Below are 23,360 nucleotides of genomic sequence, written 5' to 3'. Positions count from 1 at the left end.
AGTACACCTCACATCCTGGATACAAGTTCTCCTCCTGTAGGTGTGCAATGCAGTCTCCTGTACTGGTCACGCTACCCAGAAGACAACACACCATCCTGGCATCTATTTTTCATGACCACATAATCTCCTGTCTGCCCCTTAACTATCAAGCCTCCTATCACCATTGCTCTGCCTGACAGAATCTGGTTTAATATCACCGGCACATGTCGCAAAATTAGTTGTAAAGTGGAAGCAGTGCACCGCAATACACAGTAATATAAACTATAAATTACAGCAATTACAAATATTAAAAAAATAAATAAGTAGTGCAAAAAGACAGAAAATATTGAGGTAGTGTTCATGGGCTCATGCCCATTCAGAAATCTAATGGCAGATGGGAAGAAACTGCTGGTGAAACATTGAATGTGTATCTTCAGACACCTGTAGCCCTTCTTTGATGGTAGCACTGAGAAGAGGGCAAATCTTGGGTAATGGGGTCCTTAATGGTGGATGCCGCTTTTTTGAGGGATCACCTTTTGAAGGTGTCCTGGATACTGGGGAGGCTAGTGCCATTAAGGGAGCTGGCTGAGTTTACAATTTTCTGCAACTTTTTCCGATCTTGCACCAAAGTGATGCAACCAGTTAGAATGCTTTCCATGGCACATCTGGAGAAATTTGAGAGTGACTTTGGTGACATACCAATTCTTCTCAAAGTCCTAATCAAATATAGCTGCTGTTATGACTTCTTCGTAATGACATCAATATGCTGGGCCCAGGATAGACCCTCAGGGATACTGACACCCAGGAACTTGAAACTACTCACCTTTTCCAGTTCTGACTTATCTTTCCTGAAGTCAACAATCACTTCTTTGGCTGCGTGTAAGTTTGCTGTGACACCACTCAACCAGCTGATCATCTCACTCCTGTACAACTACTCATCACCATCTGAAATTCAGCCTCAATAGTTGTGAGTTTGACAAATTTATAGAAGTCGTTTGAACTCTGCCTAGAGTTCATAGAGAGAGTAGAGCAGTGGACTAAGCACGCATTCTTTAGGTATGCCAGTGCAGCCTGTCAGCGAGGAGGTGATATTATGTCCGATCGCACAGACTGTGGTCCCTTGGTGAGGAAGTGAACAATCCAGTTGCAGAGGCAAGTACAGAGACCCAGGTTTTGAAGCTTGTTGATTCGCTTAAGTAAAGCAGTCCTGTGCAACAAGGGATGATACAGGCAATCGATGAAAACAAGTAGTCAGGCTTGGTAAGAAGGAACTGGAACTTTCAGTCAGGATTGAGGTGGCTAAGAATGTGAACCATGGGTACATGACCACGCAAGAATATACATTTATGAACAACCTTTTGGTACAGGACTCCGTATGCAGCTCTCACGCAAACATGACACCCCTACGCAATATACAACCACTGACGCACCACCACACCCCTCATTCCTTCCTCCATCTTCCCATCATTTACTTGAAAACTTTGATTTGAACACCAAATGTACTCATTCACCATTGGAGCTGATTTGCAAATAAATCCAATACATTTGATAATGGTACACTAAATTGATACGGAATAACAATAGGCAAATCTGTCAAATTATAAAGCAACAAGTGTCCAGGCAGTGCAGTAACAATACTTCCTCGGGAGGCTAAAGAAATTTGTCATGACCCTGTCAACCTTTAACAATTTTTATTGATGTACCATAGAAAGCATTCTGGCTGGATGCATAACAGTTCGGTACAGCAACTACTCTGCACATGATCGCAAGAAGCTGTGGAGAGTTGTGGACACCGCTCAGCGCATTACATGAACCAGCCTCCCCTCTATGGACACTGTTCATACTCTGCCTCAGTAAAGCAACCAGCATAATCAAAAAACCCACCCACCCCAGTCTCTCTCTTGTCCCCTCTCCCATCAGTCGGAAGACACAAGCCTGAAAGTGTATTCCAACCAGACTCAAGCACAGCTTCCATTCCCACTCTTGAATGGACCACCTGTATGATAAGATGGACTCTTGGCCTCACAATCTACTTCGCTATGATCTTGCACTTTGTTGTTTACTGGCATTGCTCTTTATTCTGCAGTGTTATTGTTTTACCTTATTCTAGCTCAATGCACTGTGTAATGATTTGATCTGTATGAACAGAATGCAAGATAAGTCTTTCACTGTATTTTTGGCACATGTAAAAATAATAAACCAATACAAAGGTATACATCTATAATAGACATAGGTATTGCATAATGAAGTAATTTGCCAAGTGAATAATGCAAAAACTTACTTACAGTACTGTGCAAAAGTCTTATGCACCCTAGATTTTTATATTATTTGTTTTAGATGTTTATATATTGCTCGAAGGGCCGAATGGCCTACTCCTGCACCTATTTTCTATGTTTTCTAAATTGGTGTGTCAGCAGAAAAGAGCAATTTTAAATCTCCAAAATAATTTTTCAAGAAGTTAAATGTTACAGAAATTTTAGTATTTCCTTAAAGGAAGTAACACATAAGTCATCGATCACTTTTCAAAAAACTTGATTACTTTGTAGGTATATAGCCCAGTGCCTGATTAAACAAAGATAACAAGCAGGTGCTACTGACCAATGACATAATGAGCTGCATGAACTAAACTGATTAACATAATCAAACTGAGTGAAGGATAACCAAATAAAAGGTGAGGATTTGGCAAATGTAACAGATCTTCAAATCATCAATCCTTACACCATGGTAAGAGTGAGCTAGTAACAGAACACAAGATAGTCATCCTGCATCAGAAAGGTTTCTTCCAAGCAGAAATTTTGCAGCAGACATGAGTTTCAGAATGTGTTGCCTAAGCTCTTTTAAAGTAGCACAAATAAATCAGCAAGACTGAGGACCAGAAACGTACTGGTCAATCATGGAAACCGAGTGCAGCAAATGAGGTACACATTAATCTGATGTCCCTTCTAAATTGCAAGTCATCCAGCGCTGCTATCAACTCTGAACTCACAGAAACCACTGAAGCGCGCAAGTAACACCCCTCAACAGTCCAGATAAGTCTTGTCAGAAGCGATCTTCACGTTAATGCCAGGAAGATATTCCTCCAAAGTGGAAGCAAAGCCAAGAGACTCACCTACACACTAAAACACAAGGACTGGCGTACTGAACAGTGGCAGCAAAAGCTCTAGACTGACGAGTCAAATTTTGAAACTTTTGGCTCAAACAGGAGGTAATTTGTCCATAGAAGAGTTGAAGAGCATAAATGGATGAGTTTCTGTAGCCAACAGTGAAGCACAGCGGAGGTTCTCTGCAGGTTTAGGACAGCATTTTTGCAAATTGAGTTGGTGACCTGGTCAGCATTAATGGAATCCTCAATGTTCAGTAGTGGGACAAGAGGTGCAGATAGACCCAGAGCCTGACTTGGACCCTACACCGAGTAAGAGGACTCTGCGAAAACAAGGAGTGACTGCAGGGCTCACAGCAGGCGAGGTTAGGCTGGCCCCCACCCGAGAGGGATACTAATTTGGAGGATGAGGACCTGGATGGATGGTATATGCTGCCTTTCACTAACTCCCCAGTGATTGAGGAAGAGACTCCCGGTCCTTCTCCCGCTGAGTCAGCTGAAGTGGGGAGGGCTATCTGTGGGCAGCCTGGGTTGCAGCGGGAGAAAGCGGGGCTTACATAGAAACATAGAAAATAGGTGCAGGAGTAGGCCATTTGGCCCTTCGAGCCTGCACTGCCATTCAGTATGATCATGGCTGATCATCCAACTCAGAACCCTGTATCTGCCTTCTCTCCATACCCCCGATCCCTTTAGCCACAAGGGCCATATCTAGCTCCCTCTTAAATATAGCCAATGAACTGGCCTCAACTGTTTCCTGTGGCAGAGAATTCCACAGATTCACCACTCTCTGTGTGAAAAAGTTTTTCCTCATCCCGGTCCTAAAAGGCTTCCCCTTTATCCTCAAACTGTGACCCTTCATTCTGGACTTCCCCAACATCGGGAACAATCTTCCTGCATCTAGCCTATCCAATCCCTTTAGAATTTTATATGTTTCAATAAGATCCCCCCTCAATCTTCTAAATTCCAGTGAGTATAAGCCTAGTCCATCCAGTGTTTCATCATATGAAAGTCCTGCCATCCCAGGAATCAATCTGGTGAACCTTCTTTGTACTCCCTCTATGGCAAGAATGTCTTTCCTCAGATTAGGGGACCAAAACTGCACACAATACTCCAGGTGTGGTCTCACCAAGGCCTTGTACAACTGCAGTAGAACCTCCCTGCTCCCGTATTCGAATCCTCTTGCTATGAATGCCAGCATACCATTTGCCTTTTTCACCGCCTGCTGTACCTGCATGCCCACTTTCAATGACTGGTGTATAATGACACCCAGGTCTCATTGCACCTCCTCTTTTCCTAATCGGCCACCGTGGCTTGGCCATGGGACAGAGGGGTCTGAGTTGCACGAGTGATTGGTCGGGGGAGGCCTTGCCAGGTAGACCGGAAGTATCCCCAGTAGCGCCTGAACCTGAAGAGTTAGGTGACGGGGTATGGAGGTTCCAGAGAATTCGGAGAGCCCTGGATAGACTGGCTTATATATCATCAGGGGAGCAGAGTGTGACCCCTACCATTTTGGAGAGCTATGTCACTGCCTTGTACACCTGGATTGGACTTTGTGTTTTGCAGGAAGGGTTGGCGAATTATCTCAACGTCATGAGGACATGACTAAATTTGGTGGGGGTGGGGGGGCGGAAGTGTAACACACTGTAAGGTTTCAATGCTGAGGTAATGGTTTCTCTGTAGCAGCAATGTTTGGGTTATGACTAGAGATAACGGGGCATGCTAGCCAATGAGCAGGATGTTGTTCTTTCTTGTGTGTCTGGGAGCCAGGAATTCGCGGCTCTTTTGCCGGGGAGAGATGAGGAGAGAAGACGCGAATGGAGAGAGTTAGTAGACTGCCGGACGGAGTGGACTTGGAGTGAGGGTCTGAAGGTCAGCGACAATCGGAAGAGGTCGATGGTGGACGAACGGCCTGAGCTCCAACCTTGCGCGATAGACTTGTTTCATGAGAATGGGCCCCTTTTCTTTTTTGTTTTCTTTATTAACCATATAGTCAAATTAAGAATTATAAAGATCAATTGTTTAATTGTATATTGTGTGGTGTTTGTTATTTCGTGGTTCTGATTTGTAACAGGGGACACATAGCGCAGAATCCGCCAAACAAGATTTCTTAAGTTTGGCCGGGCTGGGGGCTATCACCCCCTAGACCAAGTTACTAGCCAAGGCGAGAGTTACAAGTAAATTTTATGACATTTAGAAACTTTTCATTGTTTTAAGTGTCTTCACTTCACAGGATTTTTATTTACATGTGCCTAAGATTTTCTGCATAGTACTGTACTTTAAGTGGGTCATTGCTTTGACTGAAATAGGCTACAAAGGCCTATTATCGGAAGTAGTAACTTGTTGGCTAGAAACACAAGCAATCACTCTGATTTTGCTATATCTGATCATATCTGCATTACTCAAAATGATAGGTAAAACCAATCACTTGTAAAACATGTTGTTTACTCAACATTTAGGTGTTCATGGAAATCATGCAGCTGATGACTGTGACTTGCAAATACTCCAAGCCGTAACTAGTGGTTTAATAGATGACTCAATGTAATTAAATCTTTCTTGAATTATTTTGTTTTTGGTTTTGACTTCATTGAGAGCTATTTTCTGTTAACTAAACAATGTGTAATGTGTTTACAATTAACATTTTACTGTAAAAGGCTGATAATTTTCAAGATTAGAGTGGACAAACTGCAGGGTGCAATGCATTGCAGAGTTTGGACTGATGCTAATTTGATAAAAGTGTTACAACATGGAGGCAAAGAGCACAGGTTTTAAAGCAAAATTCACATATCACAATAGAAGGTAAAACCACAACTGATCATTCAGCATAGTACAGTGACTGGTGTCAGCAAAATGGCAATGGATGATTAATAAGCTCTCTTAAAGGAAATACATTCTTAGAAACAAATCCAGGCACTTAGCTCCCCTCCCCCATGATCAGAAGGAATGAGCTTTCACAGCTGGAGACAAAGATCAATATCTTTTGTAAAAAGGATGTCATATCTCATGACTATAAATGTACAAACTGGCAAATCCATTCACCATGTGAGAAACAAAGCTGCATCCTTTCACATCCCATTGTGAAAAGATACTTTGAGGTGCATCCACTATTTTCCATGAAGCCTGAGAAACTTCTCGTCTTTAACTATGCTGCCCTTAACTTCTCCTGATAGTCAACCACTTTGATATGATCTATGACAGACTCATTCCCACCAAGTAATGGCCTTTAAATATACCCAAGGAATGCAAGATCACCCCTTACGTCGTACCTAACTTGCAGTAGCAACAACCTGTGTTGATGCATGTCAGGTGGAAGCGTCCTCAAGATTTATCATTCAAGATTGTTTATTCTCATTATTCAGTATACAAGTGTAGAGGAGAACAAAATGATAATTACTCTGGATCAAATGCAGCATAAAAAACACAATAAGCATAAACACAATGAACATAAATATAAGATTAGCTAATATACAGAGGCAGATTGTATGTACATAGAATGTATGTACATAAGGGGACTAACAGGAAATTATATTGATTTCCTGCTGTAAATGCAGAAAATGAAGATGAATATACGTAGCTTCAGATTTAGGAGCTTGTTTCCACTTTTAAATGATTTCACATAGTAATAAGTATTGACCCATGTAAGCAATCAGGATTTGTCCATTAATCCTTGGCATAACATTACACTCCGAGTGCTAGTACATCATTTTCACTGATTGGCCCTTCACATTAGCACCAATGACATCAGTATAGAGGGGGAAAAGAGACTACACAGTGAGTATATGGAGTAAGGGGATAGGCTGAAGGACAGGACCTCCAAGGTAGTAATCTCTGGATTACTCACAGTACCATGTGCTAATCAGGGCAAAAATAAGTATCCTAGTCCAGATGAATGTGTGGCTGAGGAAGTGGTACAGATTTGATGAGTGGAAAAGTGGAAACAAGCTCCTAAATCTGAAGCTACGTATATTCATCTTCATTTTCTGCATTTACAGCAGGAAATCAATATAATTTCCTGTTAGTCCCCTTATGTACATACATTCTATGTACATACAATCTGCCTCTGTATATTAGCTAATCTTATATTTATGTTCATTGTGTTTATGCTTATTGTGTTTTTTATGCTGCATTTGATCCAGAGTAATTATCATTTATGAAGTGGCTTCAGATTTCTGGATCACTGGGATCTCTCCTGGGGAAGGATGGGTTATACCTGAACCCAGGGTGTACCAATATTGTTGTGGGCAGGTTAGCTAGAGCTGTTGGGGAGCGTTTAAACTAATCTGGCAGGGGGAAGGGAACCGGAGTGATAGGGCTGTTGATGCAGTGTGTAGTTAGACTGAAGCAGGACAGTCAGAGAATAGAGCAAAATTGCAGTCAGTGGGATAAGGTGTAACACGGGGGCAAAATCGAAAAGGGTGATGAAGATAGGACTGAAGGTGTTATACTCCAATGCTTGCAGTATATTGAATAAGGTAAATAATCTTGTAGCATACTTAGAGATTGGTTAGTTTGACATTTTGGGCATCACTGAGTCGTGACTGAAAGAAGATCATTGTTGGGAGCTTAGCATCCAAGAATACACCTTGCATCAAAATGACAGGCAGGTTGGCAGAGGAGTGCAGTAGCTCTGTTGGTAAAAAGTGAAATTAAATCTTTAGAAAGAGGTGACATTGGATCGGAAGATGTAGATCTTTGTGGATAGGGTTAAGAAACTGCAAGGGTAAAAAGACCCTGATGGGAGTTATATAATGACCTCCAAATAGCAGCCATGATGTGGGAAATAAATTACAAACGAATTGAAAAGACATGTAATGAGGGCAATGTTACAGTAGTCATGGGGGATTTCAACATGCAGGTAGGTTGGGGAAAAGCAGGTTGCTGCTGGATCCCAAGAGAGGGAATTTGTAGAATGCTTATGAGATGTCTTTTTGTGGTTGGGGAAATTAGGGAAATTCTAGATTGGATGCTGTGTAATTAACTAAATTTGATTAGGGAGCTTAAGGTGAAGAAACCCTTGGGAGAAAATGATCATAATATGATAGAATTCACTCCGCAGTTTGAGAGGGAGAAGATAAAGTTAAATGCACTACTGCGGAATAAGGAGAATTACAGAAGCATGAGGTAGGAGCTGGCCAAAGCTAAATACAAGTGGATACTTGCAGGGATGATGGTGTTTCTGGGGGCAATTCGGAAGGTTCAGGATATATGCATCCCAAAGATGAATAGGCATTTAAAAGGAAGATGAAGCAACCATGGCTGACAAAAGAAATCAAAGATAGCTTAAAAGCAAAAGAGAATATCATATAGCAAAAAATAGGTGGGAAGTTAGAAAATAGTTTTTAAAAACCAACAGAAGCCAATTGAAAAACCCATAAGGTGTCAAAGGATGAAATAAGCTAGCCAATAATATTAAAGAGGATACCAAAAGTTTTTTTTTCCAGATATATAGAGTTAAAGAGAGGCAAGAGTGGATTTTGGCCTGCTGGAAAATGATGCTGGAGAGGTAGAAATAGGAGACAAAGAAATGCCTTACTAAGTATTTTGTATTAGTCTTCACCATGGAAAACAACTGGTAGTATGCTAGAAATTCAAGATTGTCAGGGGGAAGAAGTGAGTTAGTTGCTATTACTAAGGAGAAGGTGCTTGGGAAACTGAAAGGTCTGAAGGTAGTTAAGTCACTTGGAAGAGATAGATTATACCCCAGGGTTTTGAAAGAGGTAGCTAAAAGAGTCACAGAGTCATAGAAAAGTACAGCACAGAAAAAGGACCTTTGTCCAATCTAGTCCATGCCGAAACCATTAAAACTGTCTACTCCCGTCAACCTACACCAGGACCACAGTCCTCCATACCCCAACCATCCATGTACCTATCCAACTTCTCTTAAAATGTTGAAATCGAGCTTGCATACACCACTTGTGCTGGCAGTTCGTCCCATACATTTGTGATCCTCTGAGTGAAGAAGTTTCCCCTCATGTTCCCCTGAAACTTCTCACCTTTCACTCTTAACCAATGACCTCTGGTTGAAGTCCCACCCAACCTAAGTGGAAAAATCCTGCTTGCATTTACCCTATCTATACCCCTCATAATTGTGTATATCTCTATCGAAATTCCTCTGGATCTTCTACATTCTATAAAAAACACAGGCCTAATCTATTCAATCTTTCCTATAACTCAGGCCCTCCAGACCTAGCAACATCCTTGGTAAATTCACACCGCACTCTTTCAATCTTATTTACATCTTTCCTGTAGGTAGGTGATCCAACTCCATACAATACTCCAAACTAGGGCTCACCAACATCTTGCACAACTTCAATACACCATCCCATCTTCTATACTAATACATGGGCTTATGAAAGTCAATGTGCCAGAAGCTTTCTTTACGACCCTATCTACCTGTGCCGCCACTTTCAGTGAATTGGTCCTGTATTCCCAGATTCTTTTGTTCTACCACACTCCTCAGTGCCCTACGATTCACTGTGCAAGGCCTACCCTGGTTGGTCCCACCGAAGTGCAAAACCTCACACTTGTCTGCATTCCATCTGTCATTTTCCTAGCTGATGCATATCCCTCTGCAAGCCATGATAATCTTTCTCACTGTCCACTACACCCCCAATCTTGGTGTCATCTGCAAATTTGCTGATCTAGTTAACCACATTAATATCCAGATTATTGATACAGATGACAGACAACAAAGGACCCAGCAGTGATCCCTGTGGCACAGCACTAGTCACAGGCCTCCAGTCAGAAAGGCAATACTCTGCTACCTGTTCTCCCACGAAGCCAATGTCTAATCCAATTTACTACTTCATCCTGAACGCCAAGCAACTGAACCTCCTTGACTAGTCTCCCGTGTGGGACCTTGTCAAGTACCTTACTAAAGTCTATGTAGACAACATCCATCACTTGACTTCTTCAAAGGTTCAAAGGTCAAATTTAATGTCAGAGAAATATATATAATATAATCCTGAAATGCTTTGCTTTTTCTTTGCTAACATTTCAGGATGTATATTGTATGCATTTCTCTTCCACTTTCCTGGTAATTTCCTCCAAAAACTCTGTAACATTGGTTAGACATAACCAAATATGAACAAAGCCAGGCTGGGCTGACTATCCATAATCTGTCCATGTCTGTCAAAATAGTTATATGTCCAATCCCTTAAATCTTTCAAGAATCACTAGATTCTGGAATGGTTCCAGAGGACTGGAAAATTGCAAATATCACTCCATGCATTAAGAAGGGAAGAAGGCAGAAGAAAGGAAGTTATAGGCCTGACCTCAGTGGTTGGTAAGATGTTGAAGATGTATTAAGGATGAGGTTTCTGGGTACTTGGAAGTACATGATAAAGTGGACCGAAGTCAGCATGGATTCCTTGAGGGGAAATCTTGCCTGACCAACCTGTTGGAATTCTTTGATGAAGTTACAGGTAGGACAGACAGTCAATGGATGTTAATTACTTAGATTTTTTCAGAAGGCCTTTGACAGGGTGTTACAGATGAGGCTGCTTAAGAACCCATTGTATTATAGGAAAGTTACTGGTGTGGATAGAAGATTGGCTGGCTGACTGACAGGAGGCAAAGAGTTGGAATGAAGGAAACCTATTCTGGTTGGTTGCCGGTGACTAGACGTGTTCTGCAGGAGTTGGTATTGAGACCGCTTCTTTTCACGTTACATGTCAATAATTTGGATGACGGAATTGATGGCTTTGTGGTCAAGTTTCCAGATGATGCAAAGATAGCTGGAGGGGCAGGTCATTTTGAGGAAGAAGGGAATCTGCAGAAGAACTTGGGAGAATGGACAACAAACTGACGGATTAGATATAGTGTAGCAAAATGTATGGTCATGCACTCTGCTGGAAGGAATAAAGGTGTGGACTATTTTATGAACGGGGAGAAAATTCAAAAATCAGAGGTGCAAAGGGACTTGGAAGTCCTTGTGCAGGATTCCATAAAGGTTAACTTGCAGGTTGAGTCTGTGGTAAGGAAGACAAATGCAATCTTAGCACTCATTTTGATGAAGGTGAAGCTGAGGCTTTATAAGGCAGCACTGGTCAGTGCAAGTATTGTGAACTGTTTTGGGCCTCTTATACCAGAAAAAATGTGCTGGTATTGGAGAGGATCCAGAGAAAGTTCACAAGAATATTCCTCATAGCCAATTCAAAATTTTTATTTACAGATACAGTGAACAGGCCCTCCCAGCTCAACAAGCCACACCGCCCAGTGAACCCCCAGCCTAACCGCAGTACAACTTACAATGACCAATTAACCCACTAACTGGTACGTCATTGGAATGGGGAAGAAACCAGAGTACCCAGAGGAAACCCATACGTTATCGTGAGGAGGACTCCTTACAGCAGGGGTCCCCAACCTTTTTTGCACTGCGGACCGGTTTAATATTGACAATATTCTTGCGGTCTGCCCGACCCCGGGGGGGGGGGGGGGGGCGGTGGGGGGTAGAGTTGCCAACGGACAAGAGTAGCAGTCAAATACATTGTGTTTACCCTGAGAAAGACTACAATGACCATGAAGCCTTGCGCGGGTACCAGTGCGCATGCGTAACCTGCTTATGCATGCGCCTGCCGATTTTTTTCCCTGCAAAATTGTTTTTGGCGATTCTGTTCGGTTGGGGGGGGTGGGGGTGTTAATCACGACTGGAATATAGGTGATAAATGGCTAATACACTCAATTTTGTTTCTAAAAGGGTTTATCTAACAAATTTAATAATAAACACACAGCACATATTTTCCTCGCATGAATATAGAGATAAGTCAATTATCAGGGGAGCTTGAAGCAAGTGTTGAACGAACTTCCAGTAGAAATGGTTGAGGCAGGTTCAATATTATCACTTAAAGAAAAATTGGATGTGTATATGGACAGGAAAGGAACGGAGGGTTATGGGCTGAGTGCAGGTCGGCGGGACTAGGTGAGAGTAACGCTTGGCACGGACTAGAAGGGCAGAGATGGCCTGTTTCCGTGCTGTAATTGTTATATGGTTATAAGTAAGTCAATAGCATCATAACATTTTAAGTAACGTTTGGATATTAAACACACAGCACATATTTTCCTCATATGAACATATAAAATCATTGCAACACACCAATATCGCTGAATCAGTGGGAGCCCTGGGCTTGTTTCCCTGCAACGAGACGGTGCCATCGAGGGGTGATGGGAGACAGCGATACTCGAAGGGGGTTCCTTATGTCCAGTCTATTCCGCAATTTAGTTTTCGTTGCATTCATTGCAGAAAACTCCACTTTGCAGAAATATGTTGGAAGCAACGTTTTCGGTGCTTTTGTGGCTACCGCAGGATATTTAGCCTTGACTTTGATCCAGAATGCTGGCAGAGATGTTATGTCAAACATACTTTTCAGCCCGCCATCATTTGCAAGCTGGAGGAGTTGATCTCCCTCCCGCGCTGACACGGATAACGCGCGGATAATGACCTCGCATGCATAATGGCTCAACAGTGACCGTGACAGGGAATGACGAAAGGTGCAGCTGACTCATATTGCCAAATCATATCGTTTCCTCACGGCCCAATAGCGCATGCTTTGCGGCCCGGTACCAGTCCACAACCCGGTGCCTTACAGACACCATCAGAATGGAACACCGAACTCCAACCCTCTGAAGTGTAATAGTGTCACAGGTGGCGCGATGCTACCATGGCATCCATCATTAAGAATAATGTGTCAGAAAAAGGGAATTACTAGGTTTACTGATACATATTCAACTTCTAACAAGCACTCCTGTGGTTTCAAGATTTTGAATTTAATTTTCAATATCCGCTTAGAATTTAATGTTTTATTAATTCATCATAGACTAACAGATCAGAAACTGAATGAAACATTTAATCATTACAGATCGAAAGAGCTGATATAATAAGTAAGAACACCAAAATCTTACCAAGTTTTTCAGCAACGTTGAAAGCTCCTTTGTGAGTGTGGAGAATTTAACAAAGGCTGTGCCAAGATCTGGATTATCACGACTTAAGAAATTACTACCAAATTTATCTAGTGCTTGTGCATAGTTCTCTTCATTTTGCACATGTTCTGAAACAGAAGCAGAAGAGACACAATTATATATTCTAAACGCACACCAGCAAAACTATCCCGTCTCCATGAACAAAGGTAAAAGGTGTTTAATAACACAAGTGCTAAAGTCTATTAACATTTACTATCAAGTAGTTAATCTAAGCAAATTTTTGTTTAGCTGTCTAAGAAAAACGGCTCTAGACGATGAATGCATTTGTCCTCTGAGTACTTCCAATTTCACTGGATACAGCTTGAGGTTCTGAGATGAAGGTGAAGACATTATTTGTTTTCCCTCAATGCCGCAAAAACAAAGGAGCTGGTTGTGGATTACAGGAGGAATGCAGACAGGCTAACCCCTATTGACATCAATGGATCTGGGGTTGAGAAGGTGAACAGCTTTAAGTTCCTCAGCATCCACATCACTGAGGACCTCATGTTGTCTGTACACACCCAGCTGTGTGGTGAAAAAGGCATAACAGCACCTCTTTCACCTCAGACAATTGAGAAAGTTTGGTATGGGCTCCAAAATCCTAAGAACTTTCTACAGGGACACAATTGAGAGCATCCTGACTGGCTACATCACTGCCTGGTATGGAAACTGCACCTCCCTTAATCGCAGGACTCTGCAGAGAGTGGTGCGGACAGCCCAGCGCATCTGTAGTTGTGAACTTCCCATGATTCAGGACATTTACAAAGACAGGTGTGTAAAAAGGGCCCATAGGATCATTGGAGATCCAAGTCACCCCAACCACAATCTATTCCAGTGGCTACCATCTGGGAAACAGTACTGCAGCATAAAAGCCAGGACCAATAGGCTCCGGGACAGCTTATTCCACCAGGCCATCAGGCTGATAAACTCAATGCTGATCTGAGTGTACTCTATGTTACATTGACTGTTCTATTTATTATAAACTATTATAAATTACTATGATTGCACATTGCACATTTAGACAGAGACATAACATGAAGATTTTTACTCCTTGTATGTGAAGGATGTAAGAAATAAAGTCAATTCAATTATAATCCCCTTAGAAACACAGTTCAGCAGATGAAAGATACAATGATACATTAATTATCAAAATTGGTACACACTGCTATTTTTGTGGTATGATCTTGAACCAATTATAATGATGATTAACTACAATGAAGATTAGTTTTACATGGGGAGCCAAGGAGAAACATTATCCTTTAAATCTGAGCTATCTTTTCTTGAAAAGATGAACAAATTCAACAATCCTTGCAATCAGCTTCCTCTGTACAGCTGAGAAACAAGCTCCTGCAGCATTGCTTCTTTCAACATAACACAACCAAAAGTGGACAACAGAGTGGTAACAAATCCTAAATCAATTTCACTACTCCAGATATTTAATCATGAATTTCACTTTGCAAATCAGAGAAACAGTCAGATGTTTAAAAAAAAATCATTCCAAATCTAATACACATTTTAGAACAGTTAGATTACAATGGCCTGGAAAGAACTACCAAGGGGCATTCCAAAGAAAACCAGGACTGGAACGCCAGCAAGTTAACTCTAAAGGTACAACGTTCACTCTAATACCCTAAACTACCTCTCTCACTGAACAATCTTCTTCCATCCTCACTGAATGGTCCTCAATCTACTCATTCAGCCCCAGGAGCCTGTTCCACTCTCAACAATATTAAGGTTGCTCTTCCAACTGAATGGCCATTTTCAAGTGTGATCCCATTTTTATATACTCCTTACAAAAAATATTGCAGCCTCGCACAATCAAGCAATATGACAAATTCCTTTTGTGGTATGAGATTCAAACTTTGCTGATTTTAAAAGACTGATCACACAGTGGAGGAGAGCTACTTAAATCCTCTAGATGAAAAATACCTCCATTATTCAGTATAAATTTATATTGCACATCATCTCTCACTGGCATATGCTAATTTTAAAGTAATTCACTGTTTTTATACATCCATTCAAGGGATGTGCAGCCTGAGCCAGCATTTAATTACCAATACCTAATTGCCCTTGCAAACGTAGTAGAAATGAGCTGTCTTTAACTGCTACTGTAATGTCCGATTTTCCCAGTAATGAAAGAGGGTGAAAGAAAAAAAAATTGATAGAGAATATACAGTCCAAATTTGTAGAACAGAATGAGAATGCAATCTTAAAAGGAAAACATGCTTTTTGGGGTAGATTTGCCTTCCCTTGCACCTTACCTGGTTCCTTAAGATTGTTACAGACGGAGGAAGATTAGTGGGGATAAGCACCCACTACCGTGTGTCTTAAAGACCCTCTGACAACAAAGTCCAGCTCCAGGCCTTCACGTGTGGCTGGCAGACCATATCTACTGACAGGACAAGGTGCAGAGGCAGGTTACTGGCACTTTAAAACCAGTCACTTCAGGCAGATGGGGCTTGTCAGCCATGGTTGGCAGATCAACTAGGAGAAAGAAAACGCTGATCTCAAACCTCTGCTGCTACGTGACTACCCACTCATGGGAAAGGCTTCAGGAGTAAATCCAGATGATTTATCCAGTGCTGGAGTCCACAAGACAGACCTACAGTGAGTTCAATGCTGACAGGCAACTCCTATGATATCACAGGTGCCAAATTATCAGTCTCTGCTGTTCCTTTGGATTCATCAGCTGTGAGGAGAGGAGAAGCCTGCTGCACGGGCAACCACTTACCATCCATATCATACTGCCCTGGCTGGTGTATTACATAGAACGCTAGGACACAACTTCCATGGTCGACCGCGACCAGTGGAGGATCTCATCTCATTGCACCTTAGCAATACCTGATTAACATTCATTGCTAAAAGGAAATACCACTTGTGACTCATGTTTCAGACTTCAGACTTCAGATTTTAGGAAGTGATTGCCCACAACTTCTTTGCCCATTCACCACCCTGCCATGGGTGGTGGCAGAAGCAGATACATTGTGGTATTTAAGAAACTCTTAGATAGGCACATGGATGTGAGAAAAATAGAGGGCTATGTAGGAGGGAAAGGTTAGATTGATATTCGACCACAAGATATAGCCACTGCTTTATCCATGCGAGTATCTTTCGTGCAGTACCATGGTTTTTTTTAAACAGCCTCGTGTGCATTGCCTTGTCAAAGGCCTTCTGAAAATCTAAGTAGACAACACCAAACAATTCTCCTTTGTCAAGCCTGCTTGGTATTTTTTCAAAGAATTCCAACAGGATTGTTAAGCAAGATTTTCCCTTAAGGAATCAATGCTGACTTCAGTCTATTTTATGTGCCGCCAAGTACCCCAAAACCACATACTGAACATTTGACTCCAACATCTTCCCAACCACTGAGGTCAGACGAACTGGCTAACTTTGAAGAGTGGAATGACAAAGAAAAATACGTTAAAAAGGTGAGCACAGCACAGTGGGCCAAGGGGACTGCATTCTGTTGTAATGGCCGTTGTTTATCTTGGAAAACAGTCACTAGATTTAATGGGTAAAACTTGCCTTTGAGTGAAAGGCACAATTACCTAATCAAAAAGCAAAAAAGGAAAGCAGATGCTGAAAATCTCTGTAATAAAAAAAACTAAATACTCAGCAGTCAGGCAGCACCTGTGGAGAAAGAAATAGAGTTAACAGTCCAGGTTCATGCTTTGTTTTTCCAGAACCAGGAATCTTATTTATAGCAGATTGTCTATCTGGAGCAAATATAAATGGAGGAAAACAACCAAAGCAGAACATGCCGGAACTGAGGAGTGTGGAACATTGCAATCAGAGGAATTCTGAAATAACGGAGAATGCTAGAAACACCCAGCATACCACTTTAACATCTCAAGAGAAATAAGCAGAACAGATGTGTGAAGCTGGCAAGCTCCCTACGAAAATTCAGCAATCTAAAATATCATCAACCATCTTACCAACCCTACCTCACTCTCCAAAACCACTAACTGACCCGTGAGCTACCCCAGTGTTTTCATAGAAATTTACAGCACATTACAGGCCCTTCAGCCCACAATGTTGTGCCGATCACGTAACCTACTCTAGAGATTGCCTAGAATTTCCTAGCCCATAGCCATCTATTTTTCTAAGCTCCATGTGCAGTGGCATGCAAAGGTTTGGGCACCCCGGTCAAAATTTCTGTTACTGTGAATAGTTAAGTGAGTAGAAGATGAACTGATCTCCAAAAGTCATAAAGTTAAAGATGAAACACTCTTTTCAACTTTTTAAGCAAGATTCGTGTATTATTTTTGTTTTGTACAATTTTAGAGTGAAAAGAAGGAAAGGAGCACCATGCAAAAGTTTGGGCACCCCAAGAGATTTGAGCTCTCAGATAACTTTTATCAACGTCTCAGACCTTAATTAGCTTGTTAGAGCTATGGCTTGTTCACAGTCATGATTAGGAAAGTCCAGGTGATGCAAATTTCAAAGCTTTATAAATATCCTGTTACATATTCATGGATATCTTGTGATTGTCTTATGAGGATGATGTAATGGTCTTTTGGAGGTCACCCAATGTAATTTTCCCGCCGATGTGAGGACACATGATGACATGTTCACCACGGGTATAAAAGGAGACCCCTGGGGTGACGCAGTTAGCTTTTCCAGTTACAGCATCAGCCAGATACTCCGCTCCGCTGTGTATTTGCCTGATGACGCAGTTTTGATTTAAAACGGAGTTTTACGTTCTATTGTAAGGTACAAAAGTGTTGGGCCGGCAGTTTAACCAATTGCTGCCAGATCTGTTGATGTACTTTTTCAGTAATATTGGAGAGTGAAGACAGAAACCTGAAGGAGTCGTTCAACGGTTTTGGAGAGGATCGACCATTATTGAATTTGCTCAAGAAACAGTGATCTGCATGAGATAGGCTCTGCTAAAAGCAGCAGAAAAGGCTGTGCAGTATCTAGTATCCAGAGGGAAAGGTCAGCCTTTAAACCATTTTATTTCCGTCATCGTGAATCCTGCGGACAAGGCAGGATTGGTAGTGACGTCGTGTCTTCGAGGAATTCTTTACTTCAAGAAAGTCTCTCCGAATTAATTGTATAAATCTCTTGGACTTTCAAATTTACCATTCTAAGAACTGTGTTTGAATTTACCACTTTAAGACTGTTTTCGCATTTACGGCTTTAAGAACTAGTACTGAGTTTAGCGGTTTGTTAACTGGCCGCATAGCAGTCTACTTCCAGTTAAGGTTTTCGTTTATTTCTTTTTACGAATTTTGAGTAGAGTTTAGTAAATATTTATTTGTTTATAAAACCTGACTCATTTCTATATTCATTGTTGCCGGTCACGTGACAACCCTGACTCCTCAAACCTTGTCCCAACAATCAGCAGCCATGGGCTCCTCTAAGCAGCTGCCTAGCACTCAGAAAATTAAAATAATTGATGCCTACAAAGCAGGAGAAGGCTATAATGAGATAGCAAAGCGTTTTCAGGTCGCCGTTTTCTCAGTTCGTAATGTAATTGGGAAATGGCAGTTAACAGGAACGGTGGAGGTCAAGTTGAGGTCTGGAAGACCAAGAAAATTTTCCAAGAGAAATGCTTGTAGCATTGATAGAAAGGAAAATCAAAACCTTCAGGAAGATTTAGCAGACTCTGTTGTGGTGGTGCACTGTTCTACTGTGCAGCGACACCTGCAAAAATATGACCTTCATAGAAGAGTCATCAGAAGAAAACCTTTCCTGCGTCTTCACCACAAAATTCAGCGTCAGAAGTTTGCAAAGGAACATCTAAACAAGCCTGATGCATTTTGGAAACAACTCCTGTGGACTGATGAAGTTAAAATAGAACTTTTTGGCCCCAATGAGCAAAGGTATGTTTGGAGAAATAAGGGTGCAGAATTTCATGAAAAGAACACCTCCCCAACTGTTAAGCACGGATGTGGATCGATCATGCTTTGGGCTTGTGTTGCAGCCAGTGGCACAGGGAACATTTCACTGGTAGAGGGAAGAATGAATTCAATTAAATACCAGCAAATTCTGGAAGCAAACATCACACCGTCTGTAAAAAAGCTGAAGACGCAAAGAGGATGGCTTCTACAACAGGATAATGATCCTAAACACACCTCAAAATCCACAATGGACTACCTCAAGAGGCGCAAGCTGAAGGTTTGCCATGGTCCTCATAGTCCCCCGACCTAAACATCATCGAAAATCTGTGGATAGACCTCAAAGGAGCAGTGCATACAAGATGGCCCAAGAATCTCACAGAACTAGAAGCCTTTTGCAAGGAAGAATGGGCGAAAATCCCCCAAACAGGAATTGAAAGACTCTTAGCTGGCTACAGAAAGCGTTTACAAGCTGTGATACTTGCCAAAGGGGGTGTTACTAAGTACTGACCATGCAGGGTGCCCAAACTTTTGCTTCGGGCCCTTTTCCTTTTTTGTTATTTTGAAACTGTAAAAGATGGAAATAAAAAAGTAATCTTGCTTAAAATATTAAAGAAATGTGTCATCTTTAACTTTATGCCTTTTGGAAATCAGGTCATCTTTTACTCGCATAGCTATTCACAGTAACAGAAATTTTGACCAGGGGTGCCCAAACTTTTGCATTCCACTGTACCTATCTAAGAGGCTCTTAAAAGACCCAAACAACAGGAATTCTGCAGATGCTGGAAATTCAAGCAACACACATCAAAGTTGCTGGTGAACGCAGCAGGCCAGGCAGCATCTCTAGGAGGAGGTACAGTCCACGTTTCGGGCCAAGACCCTCTGGATCTCTTTATCGCTAACTGCTGACGGGACGTCAACCGTCTCCACTTCACCGCACCTTGTTCTCATTCCAACCTCACTCCTTCGGAACGCTCTGCTCTCCACTCCCTCCACACTAATCCTAACCTTATTATTAAACCCGCCGATAAGGGGGGCGCCGTTGTAGTCTGGCGTACTGACCTCTACCTTGCCGAGGCACAGTGACAACTCGCGGATACCTCCTCTTATTTACCCCTCGATCGTGACCCCACTAAGGAGCACCAGGCCATTGTCTCCCACACCATCACCGACTTTATCCGCTCAGAGGATCTCCCATCCACTGCTACCAACTTTATAGTTCCCACACCTCGCACTTCCCGTTTCTACCTCCTACCCAAGATCCACAAACCTGCCTGCCCTGGCCGACCTATTGTCTCAGCTTGCTCCTGCCCCACCGAACTCGTTTCTGCATACCTTGACACGGTTTTATCCCCCCTTGTTCAATGCCTTCCTACCTATGATCGTGACACTTCTCACGCTCTTAAACTTTTCGATGATCTCGAGTTCCCTGGCCCCCACCGCTTTATTTTCACCATGGATGTCCAGTCCTATACACTTCCATCCCCCATCAGGAAGGTCTCAAAGCTCTCCGCTTCTTTTTGGATTCCAGACCTAATCAGTTCCCCTCTACCACCATTCTGCTCCGTCTAGCGGAATTAGTCCTTACTCTTAATAATCTCTCCTTTGGCTCATCCCACTTCCTCCAAACAAAAGGTGTAGCTATGGGCACCCGTATGGGTCCTAGCTATGCCTGCATTTTCGTTGGCTTTGTGGAACAATCTATGTTCCGTGCCTATTCTGGAATCCGTCCCCCACTTTTCCTTCACTACATCGACGACTGCATTGGCGCTGCTTCCTGCATGCATGTTGAGCTCGTTGACTTAATTAACTTTGCCTCCAACTTTCACCCTGCCTTCAAGTTTACCTGGTCCATTTCCGACACCTCCCTCCCCTTTCTAGATCTTTCTGTCTCTGTCTCTGGAGACAGCTTATGCACTGATGTCTACTATAAGCCTACTGACTGTCACAGCTATCAGGACTGTTCCTCTTCTCACCCTGTCTCTTGCAAAAATGCCATCCCCTTCTCGCAATTCCTCCATCTCCGCCGCATCTGCTCTCAGGATGAGGTTTTCCATTCCAGAACAAGGGAGATGTCCTCCTTTTTTAAAGAAAGGGGCTTCCCTTCCTCCACTATCAACTCTGCTCTCAAACGCATCTCCCCCATTTCACATACATCTGCTCTCACTCCATCCTCCTGCCACCCCACTAGGAATAAGGTTCCCCTGGTCCTCACCTACCACCCCACCAGCCTCCGGGTCCAACATATTATTCTCCGTAACTTCCGCCACCTCCAATGGGATTCCACCACTAAGCACATCTTTCCCTTCCCCCCCTTTCTCTGCTTTCCGCAGGGATCGCTCCCCACGCAACTCCCTTGTCCATTCTTCCCCCCCATCCCTCCCCACTGATCTCCCTCCTGGCACTTATCCTTGTAAGCGGAACAAGTGCTACACATGCCCTTACACTTCCTCCCTTACCACCATTCAGGGCCCCAGACAGTCCTTCCAGGTGAGTCGACACTTCACCTGTGAGTCGGCTGGGGTGATATACTGCGTCCGGTGCTCCCGATGTGGCCTTCTATATATTGGCAAGACCCGACGCAGACTGGGGGACCGCTTTACTGAACACCTACGCTCTGTCCGCCAGAGAAAGCAGGATCTCCTAGTGGCCACACATTTTAATTCCACATCCCATTCCCATTCTGACATATCTATCCACGGTCTCCTCTACTGTCAAGATGAAGCCACACTCAGGTTGGAGGAACAACACCTTATATTCCGTCTGGGTAGCCTCCAACCTGATGGCATGAACATCGACTTCTCTTACTTCCGCTAATGCCCCACCTCCCTCCTGTACCCCATTCGTTATTTATTTTTATACACACATTCTTTCTCTCACTCTCCTTTTTCTCCCTCTGTCCCTCTGACTATACCCCTTGCCCATCCTTTGAGTCCCCCCCCCCCTTGTCTTTCTCCCCGGACCTCCTGTCCCATGATCCTCTCATATCCCCTTTGCCAATCACCTGCCCAGCTCTTGGCTCCATCCCTCCCCCTCCTATCTTCTCCTATCATTTTGGATCTCCCCCTCCGCCTCACACTTTCAAATTTCTTACTAACTCTTAAAAGACCCTATTGTATTCACTTCCACCACCGCCGCTGGCAGTGCATTCCACACACCCACCACTCTCTGTGTGAAAAACTTACCCCTGACATACCTATTTCTAAGCACCTTAAAACTATATTCCCTCGTGTAAGCCATTTCAGCCCTGGAAAAAAGCCTCTGGCTATCCATATGATCCCTTCTTCATCTTATGCACCTCTCATTCTCCATCACTCCAAGGAGAAAAGACCAAGTATACTCAACCTATTCTCATAAGGTACGCCCTCCAATCCAGGCAATATCCTTGTAAACAACAGGAATTCTGCAGATGCTGGAAATTCAAGCAACACACATCAAAGTTGCTGGTGAACACAGCAAGCCAGGCAGCAGGTGACCAGAACTGAACACAATACTCCAAGTGGGGCTGACCAAGGTCTTATATAGCTGTAATATTACCTCACAGCTCTTGAACTCAATGCCACAGTTGATGAATGCCAACACACCAAACACCTTCTTAACAATACTGTCAACCTGCGCAGCAGCTTTGAGTGTCCTATCGACACAGACCCCAAGATCTCAAAGATCCTCCACAATGCCAAGAGTCTTACCATTTATACTATATTCTGTCCTCAAATTGGACCTACCAAAATAAACCGCTTCACTCTTATCTGGGTCGGTCCATCTGCCACTTCTCAGCCCTGTTCTTCATCCTAACGATGTCCTGCTGTAACCTCTGACAACCCTCCAGACTATTCACAACACCCCCAACCTTTGTATCATCAGCAAACTTACTAAGCCATCCTTCTACTTCTTCATCCAAGTCATTTCTAAATATCACAAAGAGGAGTGGTCCCAGAACAGATCCCTGCGAAATACTGCTGGTCATTCCATGCAGAATACAAACTACCTACAACCACCCTTTGCCTTCTGTGGGCAAGCCAATTCTGGGCCTACAAAGCAAGGTCTCCTGAGATCCTATGCCTCCTTACTTTCTGAAGGAGCCTTGCATGGGAAACCGTATCAAATGCCTTACCAAAATGCATATACACTGCATCCACTGCTCGACCTTCATCAATGCATTTTGTTACATCCTCAAAGAATTCAATCAGACTCCTAAGGTTCACAACCTGCCCTTGAAAAAGCCATGGTGACTATCCCTAATAAGATTGTCTCTACAAGTCCTCATAAATCCTGCCTCTCAGGATCTTCTCCAACAACTTGCCCACTACTGAAATAAGACTCACTGGTCTATAATTCCCTGGATTACTCTTACTCCCTTTCTTGAACAAGGGAACAACATTTGTAACCCTCCAATCCTCTGGTACTTCTCCTGTTCCTACTAATGACACAAAGATCATCGCAAGAGGCTCAGCAATCTCCTCCCTCGCTTCCCACAGTAGTCT

The 23,360-nt window shown here is 42.8% G+C and overlaps 1 protein-coding gene across 3 annotated transcripts in view; it reads right to left on the bottom strand.

The window, feature by feature from the left end:
* The window catches only part of LOC140202842 (arf-GAP with SH3 domain, ANK repeat and PH domain-containing protein 1-like), a 531,099-nt gene that overhangs the window by 331,296 nt on the left and 176,443 nt on the right, over nt 1-23,360 (bottom strand). For all 3 annotated transcript variants that reach the window (XM_072268282.1, XM_072268281.1, XM_072268284.1), the window contains one exon: nt 12,977-13,122. In XM_072268282.1, coding sequence (XP_072124383.1) covers nt 12,977-13,122 — 146 coding nt within the window. The remainder of the gene's footprint in view (nt 1-12,976; nt 13,123-23,360) is intronic.

Source organism: Mobula birostris, chromosome 9 (genome assembly GCF_030028105.1).
Source record: "Mobula birostris isolate sMobBir1 chromosome 9, sMobBir1.hap1, whole genome shotgun sequence".
NCBI classification, from domain to species: Eukaryota; Metazoa; Chordata; class Chondrichthyes; order Myliobatiformes; family Myliobatidae; genus Mobula; species Mobula birostris.
Note: the sequence above shows the minus strand (reverse complement) of the source record. Positions and strands in the feature narration are given on the sequence as shown.